This window comes from Chiloscyllium punctatum, chromosome 32, assembly GCF_047496795.1.
Source record: "Chiloscyllium punctatum isolate Juve2018m chromosome 32, sChiPun1.3, whole genome shotgun sequence".
In the NCBI taxonomy this organism is placed as follows: domain Eukaryota; kingdom Metazoa; phylum Chordata; class Chondrichthyes; order Orectolobiformes; family Hemiscylliidae; genus Chiloscyllium; species Chiloscyllium punctatum.
In genome coordinates this window covers 44,383,426-44,400,913 of record NC_092770.1, presented here as the reverse complement: position 1 = coordinate 44,400,913, position 17,488 = coordinate 44,383,426, and the positions used below count along the sequence as shown (strand labels likewise).

Below are 17,488 nucleotides of genomic sequence, written 5' to 3'. Positions count from 1 at the left end.
GGAGCGTTGGAAGCTGAGGTGTGACCTTACAGAGATTTATAAAATCATGAGGGGATTAGGTAGGGCGAATAGCCAAGGTCTTTTTCTTCGAGTGGGGGAGTCCAAAACTAGATGGCATAGGTGTAAGATGAGAGGGTAACTTTTTCACGCAGAGGGTGGTGCATGTATAGTCCAATTTGCCAGAAGAAGTGGTGGAGGCTAGTACAATTACAACATTTAAAAGGCATCTGGTTGAGTATATGAATAGGAAAGATTTAAAGGGATATGAACCCAATGCTGGCAAATGGGACTAGGTCAGATTGCTAAATGGGTCTGTGCAGACAAGTTGGACTGAAGGACCTGTTTCTGTGCTGTATAGCTGTGACTGTATAACACTTTTCATCATTTTCCTTCTAGATTGACAACCCTTTTTTTATTTGCTCATGGAATGTGGACGACTCTGGTTAGGCCCACAGTTAAGGAGGTTAGGGAGATAGTTCCATGATTTTGACTCTGAGACTGTGAAGAATATCAGTATTCTTCCAAGTCAGGGTGATGTTGGTTTAGAGGGAAACCTGCAGGGTGGTACTCCTTTGCATTTGTTGTTCTTGCCCTTCTATGTGCAAGGGATTGTGGGTTTGCAAGGTGCTATCAGAGGAGTCTTGCTGAGATATTGCAGTGCATCTTGTAAATGGTACACGCTGCTGCCAAATGGTGTAAGGAATAAAGTTGAAGGTGTACTGCCTTCTCCAGGATGGTGTCAACCTTGTTGAGTGTTGGGGATACATTCTTCCAGGCAAGTGGAGAGTATTTGATCACATTCCTGCCCTATGATTTGTAGATGGTAGATAGGCATTGTGGAGTCAGGAGGTGAGTTACTCACAGCAGAATTCCTAGCTTCTGACTTGTTCTAATAGCCACAGCATTTACAAGACAGATTCAATTCAGTTTTTGGTCAATGGTGATGCCCAGGTTGTTGATTGTGCATGACATTCCAAAGGCATTGCCATTGAACTTCAAGGGACAATAGTTTGATTCTGTCTTGAAGAGATGGTCGTTACCTCTTACATATATGTCAAAAATGTCACTTGCCATTTATTAGCCACTGTCATCTCACCTCTGGAGTTATGCTCTTAATGATGTCTGGACCAAGGCTGTAATGAGGTCAGGAGCTGTGTTGCCTCGGTGGATCATAAACTGACCATTAGTAAGCAGGTTATTCCTACCCAACTTCTGTTCGTTAACACTGCCAATGACAACTTCCATCAGTTTGCTTATGATCAAGAATAGGCTGTTAGGAAAGTAATTGGCCGGGTTGGATTTGCCCTGCTTTTTGTGCACAGGACTCATCTGGGCAATTTTCCACATTATTGGGTAGATGCTAATGCTGTAACTGTACTGGAACAGCTTGGCTACTAGTGTGGGTTCTGCAGCATACCTTCAATCCTATTGCTGGCATGTTGCCAAGACCCAGAGTATTTTCATATCTAGTGCCTTCAGCCTTATCTTGATGTTATGTGGATTGACTTAAATTGGTTGAAGATTTGCATCTGTGATATTGGAACCTCAGGAGGTTGAGATGAATGATCTACTTAGCACTCTGACTCAATATGGAGGTAAATATTTCAGCTTTGCCTTTTGCACTGGTGTGCTGGACTCCCCCATCATTGAGGTTGGGGATATTTGAGAAGTCTCCAATTCCTGTTAGTTTCTTGTGTAATTGTCTAGAACCATTAGTGGCTGGATTTAGCAAGTCTGCAGAGTTTAGATCTGACCTCAGCAGGTCTGACTGCATCTGTGGGGAGAAAGCAGAGTTAGCGTTTTGAATCCAGTGACTCTTCATCAGAACTGAGGAGTTCTGATGAACATCAGTTCTAATGAAAAGTTACCAGGCTTGAAACATAAACTCTGCTTTCTTCCCAAAGATGATACCAGACCTGCTGAATTTCTCCAGTAATTTCTGCTTTTATTTCACATCTCCAACATCTGCAGTTCTTTGTTTTATTTTAGATCTCATCTGTACGTTGTGGGATTACTTAAACCTGCTTATTACATGCTGCTTCTGCTATTTGGAATGCTGTTAGACCTATGTTTAACTTCACTTGGTTGACACCTCATTCTTAGGTATGCCTGCTGCTGGTTCTGGCATGCCCACCCGTACTCTTCATTGAACCAGGTTTGATATCCCTATCTTCATGGTAATGGTGGATTTGGCTATGAGATTACAGTTGTGGATGAATACATTTTGCTGCTGATACTGATGGCCCACAGAATGCAATAGTTATCCAGTTTTGTGTTCCTCGATTGGATTGCCATTTTTCAGCATGGTAGTGCCACACGCATGGTCAAGCATATCTTTAATCTTATCCTGCAAAAAATTTATCTTGCAAACCTCTCTCGTGCCAGATTACAGTCCACTGTCAATACGGCTACCAGGCTCATGCTAGGCCAGCAACAATTGAAGCCCTTCATCATTTCGTGAAGCAGTAGGTGCTGGAAGTGGATTTGAGAGAGGATTTGTAGACAAGATGAAAACTGATAAAAGATAGTGGGTCAAACAGTAAATGCCCAGGATCTCCAATGAAGTACTGGAAGTATCAGTGCATTAGATGGAAGGCTGATTTTGTTTTACTGTGGCCAGGAGGTCCTGTGGACAGGCATGTTAATTGGCTAGGAGCAGATATCCAATGTGCCCAACACAATTGTGACCGCTGCCAAGATAGTGGGTATTTGCCATCATGATTGCCTGTGTGGTTGCACACCAATTTCATTTTGTGTTGTTGGTTTTAATCAGTGCTAAAACCAAATTACATTACAGTCTGTCAATTTTGTATATTCCTGATATATGCATGGGGCATCTACAATATAGTTCTTCAAAGAATGCTGATAAGTGCAGGGACCACACAAGTCAATGTGAGCAGACCTCCCTAAGTTCTCTAACTAACCCCTAACTCCCACCCTAACTGCCATTTCTTTTTCTTGTGTTGGTTCCTAGGGTGCCGGTTGGAATTGCAATCATTTAAAGGATTCAAAATCTTACTCTAATTACAAGTATGCACATCTTATGTTGGCTTGTTGTTTTAAGATCCCATGTTTCTCCAACACAAAGATTGCCTACTTTCAGTTTTGCCACATGATCCCCTTTCTTCCCCAGCCATCTGCTGCTAGAACTCTAATGTAAGACTATTAAACCAAAAAGTGAAAGAGTAGAAGTAAGCCACTCAACTCACTGAATTTGTTCTGCCATTCAATGACATGATGGTTGACCTGATAACCCCCAGTTCCACTTCCTTGCCTTTTCCCCATAAATCTCGATACTCATATAGATTAAAAATCTCTTTTTCTCAGCCTTAAATTAACTCTATTAAGTACACCAGAGTCCTCAACCATTCTTCATATGTCAAGCTCTTCATCACTGGGAACATTTTTGTAAAACTTCTCTGGACTCCCTCCAAGGCCAGCACACTTTTCCTTAGATACAGGGGCCAAAACCACTCACAATATCCCAAATGTGATCTGACCAGAGACTTATACATTCTCAGCAGTACATCTCTGCTCTTATATTCTAGGTCTCTTGAAATGAATGTGAACATTGTATTTGCCTTCCTAACTTCTGTTTCAACCTGCATGTTAACCTTAAGAGAATCCTGAACTAAGGCTCCGAAGCTCCTTTGTGTTTCAAGTTTTTGAAGTCTTTCCCCATATAGAAAATACTCTATTCTTCCTCCCATAGTGTATAATCTTTTCAGCAGTTTATTCCACCTGCCCTTTGTCCATTACCCTAGCCTGCCTAACTCCTTCTGCAGCCTCTCCACTTCCTCAATGTTACCTGTTTCTCCAACTATCTTTATTTCATCTGCAAACTTAGCAACAATGCCCTCAGTTCCTTCATCCAAACTGTTAACGGATAATGTGGATAATTGAGGTCCAAAAGCTAACTTCTGTGCAATTCCATTTATCACCGTGTGCAATCTTGAAAAAGACCGCCACTCTCTGCCTTCTGTCAGTCAGCCAGTCCTCTATCCTTGCCTCTAACAGCATTTAGCAGCCTCCTCAACATTTTGGGCAAAAACCCTTCATCAGAAATGAGGCTGGGAGCCCAGGGGATGGACAGATAAATGGGGGTGGGGGGTGAGGCTGGGGTGTAAGGTAGCTAAGAGTGCAATAGGTAGATGGAAGTGAGGGTAAAGTTGATAAATCAGAGGGGAAGGTGGAGTGGGTAGGTGGGAAGAAAGATGGACAGGTAGGACAGTTCAAGGGGGCGCTGTTGAGTTGGAAGGTTGGATCTGGGATAAGGTGGGGAGAGGAGAAAGGAGGAATCTGGTGAAATCCACATTGATGCCATGGGGTTGGAGGGTCCCAAGGCAGAAGATGAGGTGTTCTTGATGGAGATGGAGTGGTCCATGAAGGGGAGGGAGGTGTTTGAGATGGTCCCGGAGAATTTAAGGTCGGGTGGAATGCATTGGTGAAGTTGATGAACTGTTTAAGGTCCATCTCCATCAACAGGGACCGACTCAACACTGACAACGTCTACAAACTCACTGACTCCCACAGCTACCTGGACTACACCTCATCCCACACTGCCTCCTCTAAAAATGTTATCTCTTATTTCCAATTCCTCCACCTCCGTCGCATTTGCTCCCAGGAGGACCAGTTCCACCACAGAACACACCAGATGGCCTCCTTCTTTAAAGTCTGCAATTTCCCCTCCCACGTGGTTGATGATACCCTCCAAAGCATCTCATCCATTTCCCGCACCTCCGCCCTCGAAACCCCCTTCACCAACTACAACAAGGACAGAGCGCCCCCGGTCCTCGCCTTCCACCCCACCAATCTCCATATACATTGCATCATCCTCCAGCATTCAGCCACCTATAAATGGACCCCACTACCAGAGATGTATTTCCCTCACCACCCCATCCACTTTCTGTAAAGACCGTTCTCTCTGAAACTCCCTCATCAGGTCCATGCCCCCCACCGTCCCACCCTCCCCTCCCGGCACCTTCCCCTGCCACTGCAGGAGTTGCAAAACCTGCACCCATACCTTCCCCTTACCTCCATCCAAGGCCCCAGAGGACCCTTCCACATCTATCAAAGTTTCACCTGCACTTCCACTCATCATTTACTGCATCCGTTGTTCCCAATGTGGTCTCCTGTACATCGGGGAGACAGGACGCCAACACGCAGAGTGCTTCAGAGAACATCTCCAGGGCACCAACACCAACCAACCCCACCGCCCCTGGCCAAACACTTCAACTCCCCCTCCGATTCTGCCGAGGACATGCAGGTCCTGGGCCTCCTCCATCACCACTCCCTTACCACCCAGCGCCTGGAGGAAGAACGGTTTCATCTTTTGCCTCGGGATCCTTCAACGTCATGGCATCAATGTGGACTTCACCAGTTTCCTCATTTCCCCTCCTTCCACCTTATCCCAGGTCCAACCATCCAACTTGGCACCGCCCCCTTGAACTCCTACCTATTATTCTTCCTTCCCACCTATCTGCTCCACACTTCCCTCTGACCCATCACCTTCACCTCCACCTCCATCCACCTATTACACTCTCAGCTACCTTCCCCCCAGCCCCACTCTCCTCCCATTTATCTCTCCACCCCCTTGGCTCCCAGCCTGATGAAGTGCTTTTGCCCGAAATGTCAATTCTCCTGCTCCTTGGATGCTGCCTGACCTGCTGTGCTTTTCCAGCACCACACTCTCAACTCTGAGTGTCAGCATCTGCAGTCCTCACTTTTGCCTAGTCTAAAATCTTATAAACAACCGAGGTCAGGCTAACTGGTTCATAATTTTCTGTCTTCCGCCTCCCGCACTTCTTAAACAGGGATATTACATTATCCATTTTCCACTCCTCCTGACTCCAGTGATGCTTGAAAGATCACCACCATGCCTCTACAGTCTCTGCAGCTATCGCCTTCAGAATTTGGGAGTGTAGTCCATCTGGTCTGGGTGATTTATCCATCTTCAGACCTTTTAGCTTCTACAGCATGTTTTCCTTACTTATAGCCATGACATTCATCTCTGTCCCCTGATTTTCTTGACGTTCTGATATGCTAATGGTGGCCTTTAGCCTGAGAACTGATGCATGGTAGCTATTCAGTTCCTCTGCCAATTTTTTGTTCCCTAACACAAATTCTCCAATCTCATATTCAGCAGTTAAATGTCCACTCTTGCCTCTCTCTTACAGTTGTCACAAAGCTAGTACTTTTTTTCTAAAAGCTGTTACTTGGCTCAAGGAGACTCTGTCCTTGATTTTTTTCAGAAGGCCAATACACTGGGCCGGACTCCGATAGACTCGTTTGGCACAGAGATGAAAATGATTTTGAGAGGCCTTTTGTGTATGCGTAAGCAGATGAGACTTCAGGCCAAAGTGGTCATGCTTTAGAAGTAACCTGAGTAAAGAGAGTGGAGAGGTCAGCTCTCTAGTGCGCTGAGCTGAGCTGAGCTAAGCAGTTTTAGTTTAGTCTTGAACTGGAACGTTCAACCGGGAGCTGTGTGGAAACGCTCTCTCTTTTCTGTCCTTCAACTTCAACCTGTAAGCATGTGTTCCATTATAGTGGTTTTTAAAGGGGAGTTTGCTTATTGGGACTGTTGTGTATATTTGGAACAGCATAATTAAGTCTAGTTGGATAGGCTGAGTTCTATAAGGTTCTTTATTCTGTTCTTTGTGTTTCATGGTGTAATTTTCTGAATAAAGTTTTTTGTCTATTTTAAAATCTAGTAGTTAACCTAGCTATCTTACTGCAGGTAATTTTCACTGTACACTTACCAAAATAAATTGCGAAGTTAGGTCTAGGGCTGCCTGCTTAAGGCCTAGTCCATAACAGACTGGGGGCTCTTTGCGGGATTTTAAACATCGAGTGGTAGGTGCTAGTGTCTTTATTTCAGGTGTTGGTTTGATTCCGAAGGCAAAGCTTTGGATAGTAATGGCTCTTTCAGTCACCACAAGTTTTCTGGACGTGGATGCAGTGACTTTGGAAGTTTTGCAAAAAGTGAATAAGACCAAGTTGCAAGAATTAGCAGAGAAGCTAGAATTGGAACTGCCTGGGTCTATGAGGAAAGGAGAGATAGTTAGAGCATAGGTCAGCATTTAAACTTGCTGAAGAAACCATCAGAATCTATAGAGATGGCAAGAATTCAATTGCAAATAAAGCAGCTTGAGTTGGAAGCGAGATATAAGGAAAGGGCAGCAGAAATGAAACAGCTTGAGCTATGATTAAAAGCAGAAGAGAGGGAAAAAGAGAGAGAAGGAGAACAGAGAGAAAAAGAGAGCAGAGAAAGAAAACGAGAGAGCTTTTGAACTTCAAAAACTGACACTTAAAAAGGAAAGAGCTGAAAATGTGTTGCTGGAAAAGCACAGCAGGTCAGGCAGCATCCAAGGAACAGGAGAATTGACGTTTTGGGCATAAGCCCTTCTTCATTCCTGATTCTCCTGTTCCTTGGATGCTGCCTGACCTGCTGCGCTTTTCCAGCAACACATTTTCAGCTCTGATCTCCAGCATCTGCAGTCCTCACTTTCTCCACTTAAAAAGGAAAGTCAACTTCAAAGGCTGGAGATAAAGCTCAGGGTAGGCTTAGTGAGGAAGAGAGTGAAGATGAGCAAGCTCTGGTAGTCAGAAGCTGTTTAAAGTATGAGAAACTGTTTAAGTATGTTCAAGCATTGCCTAAATTTGATGAGAAGGATGTGGAAGCCTTTTTCATCTCATTTGAAAAGGTGGCTAAACAAATGTAGTGGCCAGTGGCAATTTGGGTTTTGTTGATCCAAACAAAACTTGTAGGTAGTGCGAGTGAGGTATTCGCATCTCTATCAGAGGAGGTATTTGGGGAGTATGAGGAAGTGAAAAAAGCCATTTTAAGTGCATATGAGGTTTTACCAAAAACCTATAGACAACATATCAGGAATCTAAGGAGGGACCCTGGTCAAACTTACATTGAATTTGAATGGATCAGACAGAGTAATTTTGATAGATGGCTAAGAACTTTAAAAATCGAGCAAACCTATGATGCCCTTAGAGAGGTAATTGTTTTGGAGGAATTCAAACATTCACTGCCTGAAGTAGTGCAAACTCAAGTGAAAGAGAAGAGAGCTAAAACTGTAAGGTTAGCAGCTGAAGTGGCTGATGATTATGAGCTGGTCCATAAAACATGGTTTGGCTTCCAGAATCAATTTCAGTCCATGAAGGATAGAAATTGGGGTAAAGAGAAATCCTCACGTGGAAAGGGAAAGGTAGATCTCAGTGAAGATCTCTCTAGCACTGCCAGTATCAAACACTGAAGACCATGCTGAGGGCTTATGGTCAGGATTATCCAGATGATTGGGCTAAGGGAGTTCCACTTGTACTTTTTGCGATCAGAGATGCACCAAATGAATCAACCAAATTCAGTCCACTTGAATTAATGTTTAGGCATGAAATAAGAGGACCATTAAAATTGATTAAGGAGAAATTGATAAGTCAAAATTCAGAGAGCACCTATTTGGACTATGTGTCAAATTTTAGAGAACGATTAAGTAGAACTGGAGAGTTGACTAGACAGCGTTTAAAAGTATCACAGCTTACAATGGAACAAGAAGCAGATAAGAAATCACATATTCACAGTTTTGCAATTGGGGATAAGGTATTGGTGTTACTTCCAGTGACAGGTGAGCCTTCAAAAGCAAGGTTTAGTGAACCTTATCAAGTTGAGAAGAAATTGAGTGAGAAGAACTAGTTGATAAGGACTCCAGACAAGAAGAAATCTCACAGAGTATGTCATGTGACTATGCTTAAAAGGTATTTTGATAGGGAAGGAAAGCAAGAGGAGAAGGTGTTAACGATCACAGCACTGAAGGAAGAACCAAGTTCAGAGGATTCTGAATTGGATATTCCTCAAATCAAATTGGAGAATGAAGAAGTTGCCAAAAATTGGGATAAATTATTGAGTTACCTTCCACAAGAAAATCAAAATGACCTGAAATAGTTATTGCTATCACATGGGGAGATATGCAGAAATAAACTGGGAAGTACTAACCTAATTATGCATGATGTAGATATAAGAGATGCTGTTCCAATTAAGCAAAGTCCTTATAGGCGTCACCTTCTAAAGTTGGCACAGGTCAGAAGGAGATAAAGCGCATGCTCCAAGATGGCAAAGTCGAAATGAGTCACATTGACTGGAGCTCACCTATAGTCATGGTGCCAAAGCCAGATGGCATCCAATGGTTATGTGTAGACTATCGCAAAGTCAATGCCGTTACAAAGACTGATGCATTTCCAATTCCACAATTGGAGGACTGTGTCGAAAAAGTAGGACAAGCAACTTACATTTCTAAGTTGGACTTGCTCAGAGGCTACTGGCAAGTACCTCTGTTGGAGAGAGCAAAGGCAATTTCTGCTTTCGTAACGCCAAATGGACTCTATCAGTTCAAAGTCATGCCATTTGGCATGAAAAACACTCCAGCCATGTTTCAGAGACTGAATGAAAGTCATTGTAGGGTTACCTAATTGTGTGGTGTACATTGATGACCTGGTGATTTTAGTCACTCATGGAAGGAACATTTACAGCATTTATCGGACTTGTTCAATCAACTTCGGAAGGCAGGCATGGTGGTAAACCTAGCTAAAAGTGAATTTGCTAAAGCCCAAGTCACCGTCGTGGGCTATGTTATTGGACATGGAGAAATGGTCTCACGAAATGCCAAATGAAAGTAATGGGGAATTTCCCACACTGTCAACAAAAAATTCAGTACTACGGTTCCTGGGGTTAAGTGGATTTCATCGAAAGTTTGTGCCAAACTATATCAGTGTGGCTGCTCCACTCATCGAATTGTTAAAAAAGGGCAAGAAGTTTCAGTGAACAGAGGACTGTCAAAAGGCATTTGACAGCCTAAAAATTGTGTTAACTACTGCTCCAGTATTAGCCACACCGGATTACATGAAGCCTTTCAAGGTGTCTATTGATGCCAGTGATTTGGGTGTTGGTACAATGCTCCTGAAGGAAGATGACGAGGGAATAGAAAGACCCATTGGGTATTTTTCCAGGAAGTTGAAAGTTCATCAACAGAAATATGCAACAGTGGAGAAAGACGTTTAAGATTGGTGTTGGCATTACAACATTTCAGCCTTTATATTATCAGCAATGCATCTGAGAAAACCGTACATACTGTCACAATCCAATGACATTTGTGGAATAATTTAAGGACAAAAATGCCAGATTGTTTAGATGGAGCTTGCTGTTGCAGCATTCACTTTGACAATTGTGCATGTGGCAGGTCGTGAAAACGTGATTGCCGATGCGTTATTGAGACTTGAATGAGATACGGAGGCGTTCAGTGGTGGGTGTCCCGTGACCTGAATTTGCATGTGGTTTCTAGTTATAATGTATACGTGTGTTTAAACTACTAACCAGGATTTTGAAAGGTTAAAAATGAAGCCATCTTTTGTAGTTGAGGGTTTTTTTTAAGGGGGGGGGGGGTGTCACGAAGCTAGTCCTTTTTTATAAAAAAGCTGTTCCTTGGTTCAAGGAGACTCTGTCCTTGATTTCGTTCAGAGGGGCAATAAACCGGGCCGGACTCCAATTAGTTTGGTTTGGCACAGAGATGAAAAGAATTTTGAGAGGCCTTTGTTTAATGTGTAAACAGATGAGACTTCAGGCTAAAGTGGTCATGCTTTAGAAGTGACCTGTATATAGAAAGGGGCATGGTCAGCTCTCTAAGCTAGCTGAGCTGAGCTGAGCAGTTTTAGTTCAGTCTTGAATTGGGACGTTCAACAGGGAACTGTATGGAAACTCTCTCTCTTTTCTGCCCTTCAACTTCAACTTGTAAGCATGTGATCCTTTAAAATGGTTTTTAAAGGGAGTTTGCTTATTGGGACTGTTGTGTATATTTGGAACAGCATAATTAAGTCTAGTTGAATAGCCTGCATTCTGTAGAGGTTCTTTGAGTCTGTTCTTTGTGTTTCATTGTGTAATTTTGTGAATAAAGTTTTTGTCTGTTTTAAAATCTAGTAGTCAAACCAGCTATCTTACGCTGGGAAATTTTCACTAGACATTTACCAAAACAAATTGCAAAGTTAGGTCTCGGGCTGACTGCTGAAGAATATTTTGAGTGGTCTGGCCTAATCCATAACACAGTTTACATATCTAAAAATCTCTTGCAATCTTCTTTTATATTACTAGCTAGCATTCTCTCATATTTCATCTATTCCTCTGTTACTGTTTTTTCATTGCCTTCTGCTAGTTTTTAAAACCTTCTCAATCTTCTGGCTTCCCACTAATCTTCACCATAAACTACGCTTTTTCATTTGATTTTATGCTGTCCCTGACTTCCCCTGCCAGCCATGGTAACCTCATCCTACCCTTAGTATGTTTCTTTTTCCCTGCAATGAATTTCTGTGCCTTCTGAATTACCTCAGAAACTCCTGCCATTACTGCTCCACCATTTTCCCTGCAACGATATAGGATCATAGGAACAGGTGGAGGCTATACTACCCCTTTAACTTGTTCCAACATTCAATGAGGTCATGGCTGATCTGTGGCCTAACTCCATATATCTGCCTTTTGTCAATATCCCTTAATACCTTTGCTTAACAAAAATTGATGTATCTCAGATTTAAAATTAATAACTGATCCAGCATTCACTGTTGTTTGTGGAACAAAGTTCCAAACGTTTTGGCTGAGCATCAACTTTGGTTCAATGAAGAGTGCAGAAGGAAATACCCGGAGCCCCACAGGACATAGCTAAAACATGAATTGTCAACCTTCAGCTCATAGAAAGTGGTCTTCTTGACTTGTTCCATCAGGCAATGACAGCTGCATTCGAGGAGGTCACATATTTGAGCATCATTTCTATTAAATCAGTACTGGTGATGACAATGTTTTAAATGAATGGTTTGGGCACAAGAGCCTAGTACAGCTGAGTCTTAGATGTGTGAAAACTTTCCAGACTGGTTGTGAGCTACACTTGATTGGACAGTTTTAAGGCTATATCTTTGATCATCTTCATCCTGGGCTTTTGGGCTTTGAGTCATTTTGATTCTAAGTGAATGCTCATTATTAACTGAACAAGTCAATCGTCTGATCAGCACGCATGGATCTCTTGCAAAGATCAAATAACAATTTTGGACCCAAGCAATTAAGGCCCCAATGCTTTGTTCTAAGATGTCTCCATGTAGCTTTGAGTTTATCCTTCTGGTGATGGAGGATGTTTTGTATAATCAGACCACTTTGATTAATCATCACTCGAATTTAACATTGGCAGAAGGACTCTATTTGCATTGGCTTTTCCCACAGACTATGGTTCACTCATCGAAGTCATAATCAACTTTGGAATTAAAGTTCACCAGATGGATGATTCTTTGCTTCCTTTTGGATGGCAGTGAGGTTTTCAACACAGTCAGAGTAGAAATTGTTCTTTGCATCGTCACTGGAATTAAGATTGAGGCATAAGCTCTGATGATTCTACCATATTGTTTATGGCAGAGCTGTATATCAAGTGTTATGGCTCTTTCACTTACACAACTGGGGACAAGGCAGGACAGCACAACAGCGCAGAAACCTCTACAGCAACTGGTTTCTGCAATTTTTTTCTTTTTCCTACATATATTCCTCAATATTGCAAAGAGAAACATCATTGTTATATTTGCATACAATGTTTAGTTCTGTGTTTAAGAGACAGAAACCATAGTCCATCCCTGGATGTATATAGGGAATACAGGAGTTTACTGAAGAAGGAAATCAGGAGGGTGAAAGGGGGGCACGAGATAGCCTTGAATCCAAAGAGGTTCTTTAAGTATATTGAAGGAGAAAGAATAACTAGAGGGAGAATAGGACTCCTCAAGGACCAAATGGATGTGCAGACCAAAGAAGATGGGCGAGGTCCTCAATGAATATTTTTTCGCTGTGTTTACGATAGAGAAATACATGAAGAGTTGGGAACTTGGGGAAGTTAGTGGCCATATCTTGGGGACAGTCCATATCACAGTAGAGGAGGTGTTGGATGTATTAGAATGTATGAAGGTGGATAAGGTCCTGACTAGATATATCCAACAACACATCAAGAGGCTAGAGAAGAACTTGTGGGAACCATGGCTGACATTTTAGCATTATCATTAGCCACAGGTGAGGTCCCGGAAGACTGGAGGGTAGTGAGGTTGTGCCCTTATTCAAGAAGGGCTTCACAGAAAAACCTGGGAACTATAGACCAGTAAGCTGAACACTTGTGATAGTTAAGTTACTTGAGTAGATTCTGAGGGATATGCTATATATGCATTTGGAAAGACAGGGTTGGATTAGGAGCAGTCAGCAAGGCTGGGTGCGTGGGAGATCAAGCCTCACAAATTTGTTAGAGTTGATTAGATTAGATGATTAGATTCCCTACAGTGTGGAAACAGGCCCTTTGGCCCAACAAATCCACACCGACCGACCCTCCGAAGAGCAACCCACCCAGACCCATTCCCCTACAAATACCCCTGACTAATGCACCAAACACTATGGGCAATTTAGCATGGCCAATTCACCTGACCTGCACATCTTTGACTGTGGGAGGAAACTCACGCAGACACAGAGAGAATGTGCAAACTCCACACAGACAGTTGCGGGCGGGAATTGAACCGGGGTCCCTGCCGCTGTGAGGCAGCAGTGCTAACCACTGAGCCACCATGCCGTTCTTTGATGAAGTGACCAGGAAGGTTGACGAGCGCAGGGCAGGGTAGTAGATGTAGTCTATATGGATTTCAGAAAGGCCTTTGATAAGGTTCCACATTGTAGGTTGCTCTGGAAGGTTAGATCACATGGAATCTAGGGGGAGATGGCAAATTGGATACACAATTGACTTGATGGTGGGAAGCAGAGGGTAATAGTGGAAAGATGTTTGTCAGACTATAGCTCTGTGACTAGTGGAGTGCCTCAGGGATCAGTGCTTGGCCCATTGCTGTTTGTTATTTATATCAATGATTTGGATGAGAATGTACATGGCATGATTAGTAAGTTTGCAGATGACACTAAAATAGGAGGCACCATGGACAGTGAGGAAGATTATCAGAAATTGCAGCAGGACCTTGATCAGCTGGGAAAGTGGGCTGAGAAATGGCAATTGAAGTTTAATATAGATAAGTGTGAGGTCTTGCATTTTGGAAAGTCTATTCAAGATAAGCGTTTCATGGTGAATGGTAGACCTTAAGGAGGGGAGTGGAACAGAAGGGCCTTGGAGTTGAGGTGCACGGTTCTCTGAAAGTGGAGTCACAGGTAGACAGGGCAGTGAAGAAGGCTTTTGTCACACTGGCCTTCATCAGTCAGGGCACTGAGTATAGAAGTGGGGAAGTTATGCTGTAGTTGTAAAGGATGCTGGTGAGGCCGCACTTGGAGTATTATGTTCAGTTTTGGTCATCTTGCTATAGGAAGGATGTTATTAAACTGGAAAGAGTACAGAAGAAATTTACAAGGATGTTGTCTGGATTCAATGATCTGACTTATAGGAAAGCTAGGGCTTTTTTTCTTTAGAGTGGGAGATTGAGGGGGATCTTATAGAAATATATAAGATCATGAGAGGCATGGATAGGATGAATACACTTGGTCTTTTTCCCAGAGCTGGGGAATCAAGGACTAGAGGGCATCAGTTTAAGGTTAGAGGGGAAAGAATAAAAGGGAACCTGGGGGGCAACTTTTTTTTACACAGAGGGTGGAACACATATAGAATGAGCTGTCAGCGGAAGTGGTTGAGGTGGGCATATTAACAACATTTAAAAGGCATTTAGACAACTACATGGATAGGAAAGGTTTAGAAGGATATCGACCAAGTGCAGGAAAATTGGGTTAGTGTTGGTGGACATTTTGGTTGGCATGGACCAGTTTGGGCCAAAGGGCCTTTCTCCATGCTGTCAAACTCTATGACTCTAAGCCTGGCATTTGTGAAATAAGCTACTGCATTATGGCCGTTATGAGAGTCAAAGCTATTATAATTACTGCATATAGCTGAGGGTTTGTGATATTAATCAGAAGCACAAAATACCAAATTAAATACATTAATCTAAAAAGCAAGTTTCAAATGTCGTGTTTTAAGTTGCTGCACTTACTTGGCCTCAGGATCGTACTCAGCCCAGATTCTCTTAAATTCATCCAGATGATGTGGACCAAGAATAGACCAATCACGGGTTAAATAATCAAAATTATCCATGATTACAGCTACAAAGAGGTTGATAATCTGAGAGGAAGAGAAATTTAGTTAGCAAATGTGGAATAAATTCAAGCTTCAAAAGAAAAAATAGTATGATATTCTGCCTTTACGATGTAATTGGTAATAAAATATTACTGGGCAATGACTACTTTAAATATAAGGGAACATAAGGATCCATTTAAACCACGTGCAGAAGATCTACATTTGATTTATATAGCAATTTAACATTCATGCATATTCATATATTTGCAAAGTAAACATACTATCCCTACAAGGCAAAAGTGAGGACTGCAGATGCTGGAGATTAGAGTCGAGTATGGTGCTGGTAAAATACAGCATGTCAGGCAGCATTCTGATAAAGGGCTTATGTCCATAGCATTGATTTTCCTGCTCCTTGGATGCTGCCTGACCTGCTGTGCCTTACCAGCACCACACTCTTGATACTATCACTACACACTGACTGAAATGCCACTCTGAATCCCAATAATGTAAACTTTTCATATTCACCAAAGCACCTAGCATCCACAGGTTTTTCTGCTCTGGGCTCAGTTGGGGCAAAGGCAAAAGACAATTTGGAGTCCCTAGCAGGCACCTTAATGCCTCATTAAATGCCCTTCAGCCTCCAAACTCATCCTTAAGATCCTATTTGGCAAGGTGGCTTTGCTTTGGGGAGATTAACTGTAGTCCCAACAGGAGACACAGTTCCCATGTGACTCTTAGAGATGGCCATTCTCCAAGATGTTCACCCTGAGCCATTAATGATCATTGCCTTAAATTGCTGCAAGGCAATCCAGTCAATGTCATCCCTGACTTTACAGTTCAGGTGCAGAACCATTGCTTTTGTGTAAAGGTCTGGGGAAAACATAGATAGGTATGAAAATCAAAATGTTGTGGTAACACATTTGTAGCTTTAAATTTCTGAAATGTGATAAGCAACAGAGGGGTGGGATAGAAAGACCTGTAGAGAGAAGATAGTCTTCAGATCAATGTTGTTTTAGTTTTTAAAATTTCAGATGTATTCTGAAGCGAATTAATTATCTCATTTTTTGCTAATTATTACTTGTGTTATAAAGTTGAAGGTGTGTACTGTACCTTTAAGAGAGTGTGAATGCTGTTCTGAACTGAGAGATAACAAGGATATGACTAGATGGCAGTCGCAGAATGTACTAGAAAATTGAATGTATGTAACATTTGGCTGTGAAATGGATACCTGAGTTGGTTACTGTTTGGACAACAACTCATATTTAACCAGTTTAAATTATACCCCAGGATACTAAAACCTAATTGAGCTTGAATTTATTGTTTTGCCAACATGGAACCAATGAGATGAACCGATGTTGGGGAAATAAAAATGCAGGCATTTTGAAAGTTGGAGACAGAGCAACTGCCATTGAGAGAGACCCAAGAGATTAGAAAACACTCTATATCAAAGGTTCCTTTTCATATGAAATATATTCGCAATAAAAAGACGACAATTCAGGGAGACCTTCAGCAGGAAAAAGAAAGACACTGAAGACGACAACCGCTGGGCGGTTTTGAAATTGAATTGATGTAATTTTCGTAAGTGTCTCATTGGAACAGCATTTTGTTAGACAGTTAGATGCAGATGATAAGCAATTAAGAGAAAGGGGGGTTTAAGAGTTGTGAATAGTTCTTGTTTAATATTCACTTTTAGAGTTAAAGAACAAATTGATATTATTTTACTTAAATAGTGAAATTTGGGAGTTGTCTGTTACTCATATTTTAACAGATTATGAAGCAAGGTGAGCTTTTCTGGGTGTTGGTTTAATTAACAGAAGGGTTCACCACCATGTCAAAACACTTGCATCTGAGATGAGGCAAAATTGAGCTCAGAGAAAGTGACAGTAACAGCATGACAGAAAAAATTAGATAGGCATCAGAATTAGAGAGAAGAAAGATAAACATTAGGGTCAGAGAGTGCAAGAAAGACAGAAGTAGAGAGAGGCAGAGAAAGAAATAAGAGCTATAATATATTTTTTTCCTTTATTGAAAATTATTAGCTCACTTTAAAAACTAAGTCTTTCACTGTATATCTTTTAATGATTACAGGAGACCTGTGCTATGACCATGAGACAGAGAGAGAGAGAGAGAGAGAGAGAGAGAGAGACGAATTACAAACATCTATGAGACAGGGATGAAGAGACAGACAGATTCATTTGATATCTTTTGAAGTTGGATAGCCACAATATTTGCATAATCTCCATGCCAAGTGCAGATTGCTACTATTAGTGACTCAATTCCTGACATATATCACTCATCAGTGACTTTCCAAAAGGAAAGAAAAGAAAGTACCAGAAGGTGATAGGGATAAAATCAAATTATTTAAGAGA

At 41.9% G+C, this 17,488-nt stretch overlaps 1 protein-coding gene across 1 annotated transcript in view; it reads right to left on the bottom strand.

Annotated features, from left to right (window-relative positions):
• The window catches only part of LOC140458125 (voltage-dependent L-type calcium channel subunit alpha-1C-like), a 151,593-nt gene that overhangs the window by 88,593 nt on the left and 45,512 nt on the right, over positions 1 to 17,488 (bottom strand). The window contains exon 5 of the mRNA XM_072552232.1: positions 15,037 to 15,164. Coding sequence (XP_072408333.1) covers positions 15,037 to 15,164 — 128 coding nt within the window. The remainder of the gene's footprint in view (positions 1 to 15,036; positions 15,165 to 17,488) is intronic.